This window comes from Pseudorasbora parva, chromosome 17 (assembly GCF_024679245.1).
Source record: "Pseudorasbora parva isolate DD20220531a chromosome 17, ASM2467924v1, whole genome shotgun sequence".
Lineage (NCBI taxonomy): Eukaryota > Metazoa > Chordata > Actinopteri > Cypriniformes > Gobionidae > Pseudorasbora > Pseudorasbora parva.
This window is the reverse complement of record NC_090188.1, coordinates 18,637,949-18,649,801: the sequence shown is the minus strand read 5'-3', so window position 1 is coordinate 18,649,801 and position 11,853 is coordinate 18,637,949. Positions and strand designations below refer to the sequence as shown.

The 11,853-nt window shown below is 37.6% G+C and overlaps 1 protein-coding gene across 1 annotated transcript; it reads right to left on the bottom strand.

Annotated features, from left to right (window-relative positions):
• Nucleotides 1-1,377: 1,377 nt before the first annotated feature.
• On the bottom strand, nt 1,378-10,755 carry chuk (component of inhibitor of nuclear factor kappa B kinase complex). Its single transcript, XM_067422291.1, has 22 exons — nt 10,384-10,755; nt 10,049-10,153; nt 9,828-9,922; nt 9,604-9,721; nt 9,451-9,520; nt 9,257-9,345; nt 9,092-9,181; nt 6,865-6,989; nt 6,652-6,759; nt 6,430-6,565; nt 6,026-6,220; nt 5,825-5,927; nt 5,572-5,695; nt 5,328-5,479; nt 5,176-5,237; nt 3,905-4,014; nt 3,772-3,821; nt 3,538-3,646; nt 3,267-3,414; nt 2,694-2,821; nt 2,468-2,567; nt 1,378-2,381 (listed from the first exon to the last, which is right to left on the bottom strand). Exons 2-22 carry the CDS (start codon nt 10,151-10,153, stop codon nt 2,322-2,324), a joined length of 2,277 nt encoding a protein of 758 aa, XP_067278392.1. The 5' UTR covers nt 10,384-10,755; the 3' UTR covers nt 1,378-2,321.
• Between the last annotated feature and the right edge of the window lie 1,098 nt (nt 10,756-11,853).

Sequence of the window (11,853 nt, the reverse complement as noted above, 5' to 3'; positions counted from 1 at the left end):
ATAATAATAATAATAATAATAAAAAAACGCATGTTTCAAAATAAAAGTCCTAAATAAAAATACAGCGAGAACACTTATCTGTCCAAAGAATATATAGGTGTGCAAAGCATTTTTTCTTTGGTTAACATTGACCTTTTATAAATGTACTAAACGCATTTGAAATCGTTAATTGTAATATATTTGTATACGTATGTGTCTTTTAAACACCTATTTGCATGTATTTGCATACTGACTTGTGGTTGATTTAATCATTAACCACAGTTTTCAACATTTTGACCTCTCTTGCTGCAATGCAAACACTGGCATTTTCTCCAGAAAATGATGTTATCCTTTCTGTATTGTGTAAGACGGGCAAATTTTTAAGAAATGTCTTAAAGAAAGATGTGGATCTTGATATAGACAAATTGCAACATTGTATAGGTCATAATTTTCAAAAGTCTGATTTATAGTTAAAGTAAAAAAGAGGGGGGTATTCAAGAAAGCCGGTTATGTGACATACCCGGGTATGTTTAAGAGTAAGTTAGAGGTAACCTCTTGGTTCCAAAAACGGGGGTTACTTTCAGGGTAAGTAACCATGGCAACTCACTCTCTGAACATGCAACCTGCTTCGGAGCAAGTTATGTTCCAGGCTTAGTTTGTTTAAGAGGTGTTTAGATGTGTTTTATATAATGAATATAGTTATGAATATAACCAAATGTGTTTTAGTTATAATATACAATATTATATTCTAAGGAATTATAATAAAAGAGGGGGGGGGGGGGGGGGGGTTAATGCATAAATGTTAATGCAATTCAAATATATTTATTGTATTGTCATCTCACACATTGATCTGCATTCAATAAATTAGCATCAAACAATATAATCCTTATTCTCAGTGAGTAAATATTACTTCTTAAAAGACATTGAAAAAACGATTGCTTAACCACCAAATAGGAGAAGAGGAAGTAGAACAATAGAACGACGCGCTTCTTCAGCGTCTGTTTCCATGGTGAATCATCGATTCGTCGCTCTGTTGAGAATGTCTTGGGGGAACATGAGTTGTCTGAACTAATGCTGCATTCACGTGCTCTCGGAATTATCGTAAATACGATTTTCCAAGGTAAAAATTGCACATGACCGCCTTCCCATTTCAATGGATGAGCTCGTAATCACGACTTAAGAAGTGGAAATTATCAAATGTCCAATAGCACGTGGAGACGGCAGTTCTCCGGGCTCGTTTTTATAACCAGCATACCTCGGGTAAGCAAGGTTTGGGTTAATCAACCGAGAGAACAGGGTATTAGTGACGGTAAGTTAACCTTGCTTTCTGAAATACACCCCAATACAGAGCCCCATCAGATTGCTCTGGTTAGAAAAGGTTCTATCACAACACACAGATAACATAATGGATATCACTTTAATTACTTTGTCATGTATACAGTAAACACGTTAAAACCGAAGTGTTATTTCATAAGATGCTTTAAACCCATATCTGAAATATTATATAATCCAAAATAATAATAATAATAATATGCAAAATCGTATACAATAGTTTGTATTGAACGGTCTTGTGGTACACAATCGTCTTTGGACAAAAACATGGTTGAAAATGTGGCTTACAAACGGAATAACATGACTGAATTGATTATCAATTGCCCACTGATGAATGATCACATTCCTTCTTAGCCACCAATACCTGTTGTGAAGATGTATGTTGCCATCACTGTTAAATCCAAAATATAAAAGGGCTGTGCTAGTAGGTATACGTCTGACCAAACATATTTTCTGACTCAAAAACAGGAAGGTTTACCTGTGTTCCATGACTGAAGAAGTACACCTTTACCATCATCATTGTTGTTCTTCCTTACTTAGGGCTTCACACAAGTCATAGTATTTCAAAAAGTTACTCAACTGAATATGACCAATTTCATTGCCTGACATCACACCTTTCCAAACATTCACAGTGAGGCTTTAAAGTGCAGATGCTGAACTACCATATTTAAAAAAAAACTCGACCACCTAAAATGAAAATACAATCAGCCCATCTAGAGAACTATGGAGTATGTAAATAAATTAGTTTCTGGAAATCACCTGCCTGAATTTTGTTTGCATGTTGTTGGTTCTGTGTCAATAAAAAAATGCATCCTCAAAATATATAGAGCTGCTACAAGATTGCAAAATGTGATTTTTAACTGAATGCAGATACTGACGAAGAACAAAGAAGTTATTTTATGTTGAACAAATAATACAAGTCAACACAACCCCAATCCAGTGATGAGTAAATGTTTTTTTTAAAAGAATGACTGTTACAATTACTTCCTGCCACAGCGTAAACCATGACTCTACAAACGCTGTGATTTAACAACCAGGGATTCATATTTAGTCCAGCTCCAGTCTTGAGTCTGTGTGAAAGAGAGGGGAAGATGTTTCACTCCAAAGCTGTGAGTGTATTACTGCAGAATTTCTATGAATTTCTAAAATCACTTACCATTATACTCTCTGATTTCTCCTCAGTGGTTTCTTGCAGTAAACTGGTCAGCTGACTCAAATAGTGCTGGTTCTCCTCAAGTAAATGATTGACTGAATCACTGTAAACGAACAGCAGCATGTAAAACAAAACACCCTCTATCACACTGATCAGCTCAGCCCCAGTGTAGGTTGTGTTACGATCACTACTAGAGGGCAGCTCACTAAGGATTGGAAGAGAAATTTACCCCTCGTGTGGCACTTGCAGGGGCATGGGTAGGCGAGAGGAGCACTGGGCTTGAGTCTGGTTCCATGTCGACAGTGAAGAGGACATCTCTCCACTCTGACTCACAGAGCTTCGTGTGGTGTTTTGTGCCTAAAGACAAACACATGCAATTTGTTTTTTTCATCATGTAAAAAAAACATGCATATTGCAGCCATTTTGCAAGCGATTTGTATATGTTGTATAAGTTTTTATTTGTGTTACTTAATATGAATGACCTTACACTACCAGTTAGAACAATTGTTTGAAATAATGTACAAAATCTGTCACTTTTGATCAATTTAATGCCTCCCAAACTTTTGTATGGTTGTGTATCACGTTCCAATTAAGACTGAATGATCAGATGAAATACCATTTGTTCATTTTATATTTTAAGCAAAAATGTTGACATGACAGTAGTCACTGCTATATAAGATTTTGGTCATACTGTCCACACCAATACACGGTAAACTGCAACAATGGAAAGCCCATGTTCATGTGGGTCATGTGCACATTATAAGCATATCTGGCCATGAGACATTAGAAGCATGTGACTCACACAGGCAATCTTTAGTAAGTGCCAAAATTCTCTCTGTCTCTTGATCTGCATTTGCATGACGGTGCTGTCTGCCTCCTTAATGCTATCCAGCTTCCTCTCGATTTTAGGGAAAAGGTCGATGATCTTCTGTTTACTCAGAAGGATTTTACTGCAAATAAAAGACATAAGGATAACGGTATTTTTTATTAAACCTAGTTTGCAGGTTGAACAGTAAACATACAATTCACAATCCAGATTAATTGTGAATTGGATGGTAGTAAATGCTTTTTACCTGAGATGTGCATATAGATCCCTTAGTACCCGGTCTTGATTCTGGACAGTCTGTACAATGACCTTCACCATCTCAGAGCTGTCACTGTAGCCATGCTGAGGGTCTGGCACTAGGAGAAATAAAGAACACTATATACTGGCCCAGTAACTCACTTGTCTAATGGTAGTGATTTCTCATTTGCATACACATACACATACATGCACTTATGAGCATGCAAGCCGGGATTGTACTTACTTTTGCATTTTGCCTTCAATTGTCTGTAGAGTTCAATTGCTCTCTCTTGCCTGTGATGAAACAAGATCTCAATAGGTTAGAGATCCAAGCGTTTGTGCTGAATGAATAAGCATAGCTGAAAGAATATGCTTACAGTTGCTCCATCACATCTCCTTGACGACGAGCATAAGGACTTCTCTGAAGCTCAACAATTTCTGAGTGCAGAGCCATTATTTCCTCATCTAGATGTCCAATCTCTGCCACCTTACAAACAAAAACAAAAAACGTGCACGTTGTTGCTGAAAAAATGTCATCTCACTTAAAGTTACACAAGATAATTTACACACGCACAATCGTTCAAAAGTTTGAGGTCAATATGATTTTTTTAAAGAAATTAATATTGGTATTATTTAATCAGCAAATATGCATAACAGATCAAAAGTTACAGTAAATAAATTTATAACGTTAATAAGATTATTATGATTAGTGTTAAAACATGCATTTAAATCACAGGAATAAAATATTTAAACATTAGAAAAGTTACATTAAATTGTGATACTATTTTATATATATATATAAAACGGTTTTTGCTGTATTTTTGATCAAATAAATGCAGCTTTGGAAAGCATAAGAGATTTCTTTCAAAAATATTGAAAAGTCAGACTGACTTCAAACTTCACGTGATTACAAGCTTGTTGTGTTCAAGGGCTTTGTTGTCGGAAAGAAAAGGAATCGTGGAGAATACTCTGTTTTTTTCTCATCTATTTCTTGGGGAAATCTTTTTAAAGCCAAACTGCATTAAAGATATTTAATTTTGAATAAAATGTAGCGTCCCATTCATTGACAACCATATACAAATTCACCATGCAGCTTGCTGATGATTTTGGAATTTCAGTCAAATACATGCTATTTTTGCTGTGTATAAAACATGCAACATGCTTCCAATGACTGTTCATATCTTCAAATATGCACTACTTTAATAACAAGACATGGTGATGTAGCTTTTGTGGAAAAAATCTTAAACCAGTAGTAAATATTAAGAAAATCATCATAAAGTTTTCATTTGCATGTTTTAAAGCCTTGTCAGTTGAATATTCAAGCACAAGACAACGCAAACTGAGGAGCGCAGCCAGAGAGCTGCTCGGACGAATACTGAATTGAGTTCTCTTTCTCATCTTCTTGCATTTGAACAGACAAATTCACACAAAATTATGTTAAAATGCCTGTCTTGGCAAGTATCCTAATATACATTGCATTTGATTTCTTTCTTCAATTTCTGTAATCTACTTTTAGACCTACCTGAAAATCCTGACAAGCACTGTTTATTTAAACTGTATGTTTGTTCTATTGCTTTTATTTATTCTCATTTTATGAAACCGAGCTAGTAGAAAAAAAAAATCCTTAGTGTTGAGCCTGTCACAGCACCTGTACAAACGCAGCAGCCTTCTCTTCATTCTCCTGCCAAGCCTTCAGCATCTTTTCGGAAGCTTCAGAAAGAGAGAGGTGGATTTGGTTATCATCATTAATGTTTGGCAATTCAAAAACAGAGAATCGATGTTGAGAACATAAAAACCTACATATGCCGTACTGCATCTGGTCACTGTATTTCTCCAAGTCATACTGTATGCTGCTTTTAAAAAAGTCAAGCTTTGCTTTCAGCTGCTGGGAAAATGAAAACATCATGTTTTTGAATTTTGTAAGGTTGGTGTTGTAGCGAAGAAGGCTCAACCTACAAACACAGAGAAATAACATTAAATTATGGGTAGAATCCCAAAACACAAGCTATACACATTAATGAGCATGGTTATATGATGCACGTACATTGCTGCACGTTGGCCCTGGAAGAGGCGGCTGTAGTCCTCTCGGAGGCCACAAATGTAACTAACTGCCTCACCCCAAACCTTCTTGAGGGCACTGAGAGGGAGCTGAGTTTTGGTTTCCCGCACTAAAACAGAAAGATGGGTAGATACTTTTATTGAAAGCATACTAAAAGTTCACAAAGTACTACAAATAATGCCAGCATATCTAAATAAAAAAACTGTGAGAGGCAGCAAACAAATAAATCAGTTCTTACCGATAAAGTTCACACTCTCAGGAAGTGTTCTAGCTGTTAGAGGTCCGGAATACTTGGTCAAGCTCTTGTCAAACAGATATACAATGTAGCTGTCCCAACCTCTCTGATGATTTAAAAAAAAGGACAAATACATTGTTGCTGATTTACCAAAATGTTCTTTTAGAGAATGAGAACACATTGAAGGGGCCAAAAAATACGTACTACTCCATCTAACACACACTGTGCAGCAGGTTTCCTGGGATCTAAAGTGACTCCTGTTTCCTGCAAAAGCTCTTGATTCAAAAGATCGATTTTGGTCTCGGCTTCAATCTTCTGTTGAAGAGGGTGGAGCCCTTCATCCGGGCTAAGCAGAAAGGAGTGAACCTGGGTCGTAGTCATGTTTAAGATGTGCACAACCTACAAAAAAAATCATGAGTCAACTTTTTGCTACTTATCGTAGCATAAGACCTCTAATGACTTTCTATCCATGACAAAATAACAGGAGGACACCACTGATCCAAACTAAGCAGGTAAACTTTCTTCAGCATTCTGCAATAGTACAGAAGAAAGCCTAAATTAACAGAGGTAAGATGTAATATTGTAATGCAGTAATGCCAATGTCAAACCTTCATGTTCAGTATTTGCTCTAGAATAGAAAAGCACTGGGGCTGTTTTGTGTCTGGATTCAATCCTCCTCCCCGCTGTACTGGGTCCCACTTCAGCATCAACTGTAGCAACCCCTCCAAGGGATCCAGAAGTGTCCTGCGGTGCCAAAATCAATTGGTCATCTCAGAAAAAAGGGTAACAAGAATTAAAAAGAAAGGTCTTTTTTTCTGTATAAAGGCTACCTGCTCAGATTGTTTGGGTATGGAAGGTGGGTGGAAAAGCGGACCTCGCCATTCATATCTTCCACAGCCATTATGTCCTTAGGACCTTTGTTTCGCACTTTGCTTGTCCTATAAAAAGCAAATGTGATCTACTTTGACTATATGAATGGATTCCATGTGAAAGTAAGACATAGCATTCTGTCATAATCAATATGCAGATTATAGGACATATACCATTGCACAGGCTGGAGATTGTGAAGAAATGGCCGAAATCCACAGCAGCACTCAAAGATCATTGTGCCAAAGCTCCAATAGTCCACAGTGACTGTGTATGACTTGCCTTCAAACAGCTCTGGAGCCTGAAACAAATGACATGATCCAATTAAGAAATATATATATATATTAAAAAAAAATATATATATATACATAACCCTATTTCCAGAAAAATTGGGGGCATTTTGTAAAATGCAAATAATCAATAGATTTTTTGTACATTTACTTTAACCTTTATTTAATTGACTCAATTGAATCACCTTCGTTGAATTTTCCAAATATATATAACAAAATAGGTTTTGATGGCTGCAACACTCCAAATAAGGTGGGACAGAGGCACTGTCAATTGTTGGGTCCTAATTGTTGCATTTTTGCAAGTGGAATTTTTACCCAATCTTGCCTGATTCCAAGACAGTCAGTGGTCATCATTGTCTTATTCTCCTTTCCATAATGGGCCACACATTTTCAATAAGAGACAGATTTGGACTGCAAGCAGGCCAGTCAAAAACATCCTCATCCATTTTATTGAAGATGATTGTGTTTCTTATTTTTAGTTTCACTGACGGCTGTTTGTGTTGTCTTGTTTAGGCTACTCATTTGTGGTGATGCGTGTTGAAGTAGTGCCGTCATATCTGACTACAACATATATAGCCACATATATAGCCCATAACACACTCTCTCACGTTTATTTTTTTAACCATTTGCCAGGAGTAAAATGTACATATACAACTGGATCCAGTTACACTTTCCCGCTTTCACCTGAAAGGCTTTCAGACCACCTTCTGAATTGGTTTGTTTGAGTGATCGGAAAGAAATATGCTACGTCTCAGAAAAAATCCCGCAAGGCATTTAGGTCTACTCCTGGTAATTTCGCAATCGAATAGATATCTGGTCAGAAAAAAACGAATAAAGGAACCAGTTGTAAAAAGGCCATAACATAGCAGCTGTGCCGAAGAATCGTGCACTGCTGCTGGTGCAGACTCTAAACACTGTGCAAGCCAATCTTGACACTGACAGTTGCACAAGCTATCTTGGTCTCATGTTCTTTTAATTACTAGAATAAACATAAAACGAAAAAGAAGCCTAAAAAAGGCCCAAAGCCCAGATCGCGTTTTAGGTATGCTGTGAAAATTGGCCTAAAGCCTAGCCCTAGGGGCATAAAAAAGTCAGGACCTGTCAGGCTTGGGCATAAATGCAGGGCTCTAGTTGTTTTACAACAACTCTTTTGTCTGTGTGTTCATTTTTGCTGTCTTTGAAGAATACAACTGTTATAGTTAATAAATACATATAGATAAACTATTCATCGTGTGGGTTGGTACGTTTTTTGCAGCCTAGGCTACATTTATTTGATCAAATAAACACTGATAATAAGAAATGTGCTCAAGAAACATTTATTATTATTATTATTATTATCATCATCATCATCATCAATGTTAAAAAACAGTTGCTCTGTTTACATTTTTTGTGGAAACTGTGGTACTTGTTTTCTGGATACTATGATAGAAAGTTCTAGCCTGGATGCCAGCCGAACTTAGACCCGCCCACAAATTTTTTAGGTCGGGCAATTCGGTCTGGCCTCGCTCCATAGAGGAGTAATTATCCCCGAACAGAAACAGTTCGGACCAATGAAATCATCAGGGCGGGCTTTAGACGATTGATTGACAGATGATCCACAGTAACGTAATCATGCACATCATCAAAGGGGCTTGGATTATATTTGTTCAATCCTAAAAGGAGAGCTTGTTTGTATATGCATTCACCATCACAATTTCTCTCAGAAATGATGATCATGTTGGGTAAGTACTCTGTGTATCATTACATTATTTTACAACACTGGCAAAGATCGTGTATTCCAGCCTGATTTCAGCGCGCGTGCAGACAGGGTTGCCAAGTTTGTACAACAAAACGCGGCAACTACTAGGGGGTTCACCGGGGAAAAAATGGCGTTTGGAGGGGTAAAAGGTGTCTTATTTTGGCAAGGTTGCTGCTAAAATTCATTAATTTATTAGGAATGTGATTTAAAATAATTTGTAAGATTATAAATGTATTTACTATCAATGTAATGCATCCTTCCTAAAGTAAAGTATTAACTTTCAAAAAACTAATTTTACTGACCCCATAATGAACAGTAATATATGTTGAATTGTGATAAATCGCCTTTTCTTATCACTGACTAATGCAGACATACCAGATATTGTAAAGTCCCCACAAATGAAGTGCACAGGCTCCCCTGGTCCAGGTCTTTGGCATAGCCAAGGTCGATTATCTTGTGGACAAGCTGCAGAGACATCAACAAGAGTTCTGGTTGGAAAAGGTATGTCTATATAACAAGAATTTACTAACTAGCAAATACCTTTCCATTGATATCTTGTAGCACAATATTCTCTGGCTTGAGATCTCTGTGAATGATCTTATTCTCATGAAGATACTGGATTCCAGAACCTGTTGAAAATAAAATATACTGTTTTACCTACTACCCTTAATGAGTGATGATAAAAACACCAAAAATCCAAATAACAGTCTGAAATGTTTGAAATGAGACATTACCAACATCATTGAGTAGTGCTAACACTTCACTCTCTTTTAACCCACAGCAATTTTCTGGTTTGCTCAGTAACTACAAGAAGGGGGGAAAAATAGTCAACCGAGGGCACATGGGATGATGAAAAAATGTCCCTTGTCTCACTCACTCACACACACCTTTCGAAGGTCTCCCTTGGAACAGTATTCCATGGCTAAAAGTGGTAAATCATTCAAGGCAATGTGCATCATCTCTTCAGGCACATCCTTTGCTGTCACCACATTAAGGTGCTTCAGCCTGAAAAGTGGGATGAAAAGATGACAAATTATAATATTATATATAATTTAAAATTGTTCATGCTAGTAATATATTATATAAATTTAATTGCCATAGATGTACACACTTTTTCATAATCTGGATCTCCCGACTCCATCTGTCTTTGTTTTTTGCATTAAGTTCAAGTCGACAGAGCTTCACAGCAATTTTTTCAGAAGATTCCTGAAAGAAATAACAGTACTGAGAGTGAACAATGGAAAACTTTAACATTCAATATTTTTATCAACAGATAACAATGCAACAATAGGAAAAAGAAAACACACAGTAGTTAGCAGTAGCATGATATACCTGATTCTGATACAGGTAGACATGGCCAAATCCTCCGGTCCCCAGCCTCTCCTTCATAAGCCATGATCCACAAACCTGATTCTGTCTGAATGGGGGCTTCTCCATCTGTACACAACAGTAATACACCTCATCAGACATTTACAATGCAAAAGCCACTGACATTCAATACCATGACGGCTACTCGTGTTCAAAATGTAGGCCTTATAGAGAGGCTATTATGATATTCTTTACAGTAGACAGCGTAGATGAAATTCATAATTGAGATATGTTTACCTTGATATCAGGCAACAGCTAGCAGGCGAGCTAATACAAAGTGTCAGCCGGTAGTGACTTACCTTGCGTCAGTGTTTCTAACTTGCTTGAACCGACCACATCTGACGTGGAGAATTGTGGAACCTGTCAAACGAACGTATTAATCCATAGGAAACAACAAAGCCATCCATTTCATCCTTACACGAACTATCAGGTCGGATGTTAGATTTGCTAACTGGCTAACTAGCTACACGTAAACAACTCGATGTGAAATATTAGCCTGCAGTCTTACACGCCCCCAAATGTCAGCTTTCCATAACACCAGGCACGATACAAAACGAGGAAAAGACCGCAACTGAAAATTAAAACAACTAAATCTTGCTTTCCTAAAAGGATGATTGGGTACAGTAGCGCTGACTTGCGCACTTGTGTAAAAACTGTTGTTGACGGCGGCCACGCCAGTCAGCTGCTACTCCAGTCAAAAGCGAAACAATGTCCGCGCATGCGTGGTGCGTTAGGAGCCGCCTGGGTTTCATCAGCGTTGGTCTAGGATCAGTTCATAACCGCTGGCGATGTCATATGCAGAAAGACAGAATAAAGTCCGTGAAGTTGGATTTCAACTCAGCATATCATCGAGGACATTCAGAAAATGGTATAAAGTTAGGCTACTCTGTTGTGAAAGTGACGCAAATTGATCTTCGCTAGGCCTACGTGATCTGTGTACCTACATCAGTGTATTCATAAAAATGACAGACTAGATTGTATTTTTTATTGATTACATTATTACTTAAATTTTTTCTCAGTAGCTTTGGTGCATTTCTCTGAACACAACTGAAATTCACAAAACTTCAACCTCAACATTTGGCAGTTAGGCCTACATGTGCATTGCACATCATAAAAGCAGTTTCTCATTCTTTTGAACAGTGCCCATGCTTTGGTACATTAATTGATTATGTAGCCTACAGTTTTCTGCTGTTTCCTACATTATCAATTGCTTATGTGTCATGGAAGGGTACACATGTAAAACAGTGAGGGGTAGAAGAGGCCATGATTGTGGAGACATGTTCTCAGTCATGATGACCATGGCTGAGGCTAGTTGAAAGGTACAGCAGTAGTTTGGGAGAACAACTGTGTCTTCAATCATTCAAACGTTTGTAGACAGAAAAGGTATGTAATCAGCAGTGTTCACTAAACTGTAATACTGCATAGCTGTAATGCTATATTTCAGTAGTTCACTTGCATTTTAGGCCTGGTTTGCAGTCTCTGCTCTTACTCTTTCGGGTTGAGGTCAGGGCTCTGTGGAGGCTAGTTAAGTGCCTCCACACCAAACTCGCTCTTCCTTGTTCTTATGGACATTATTTTGTGCACTGGTGCACAGTCATGTTGGAACAGGAAGGGGCATCCCCAAACTTTTCTCACAATGTTAGTAGCATGAAATTGTCTAAAATGTCTTGATATGCTGAAGCATTAAGAGTTCCTTTCACCGGAACTAAGCGGCCAAGCCCAACCCCTGAAAAACACTCCCACATCATAGTCCACCCTTCACCAAACTG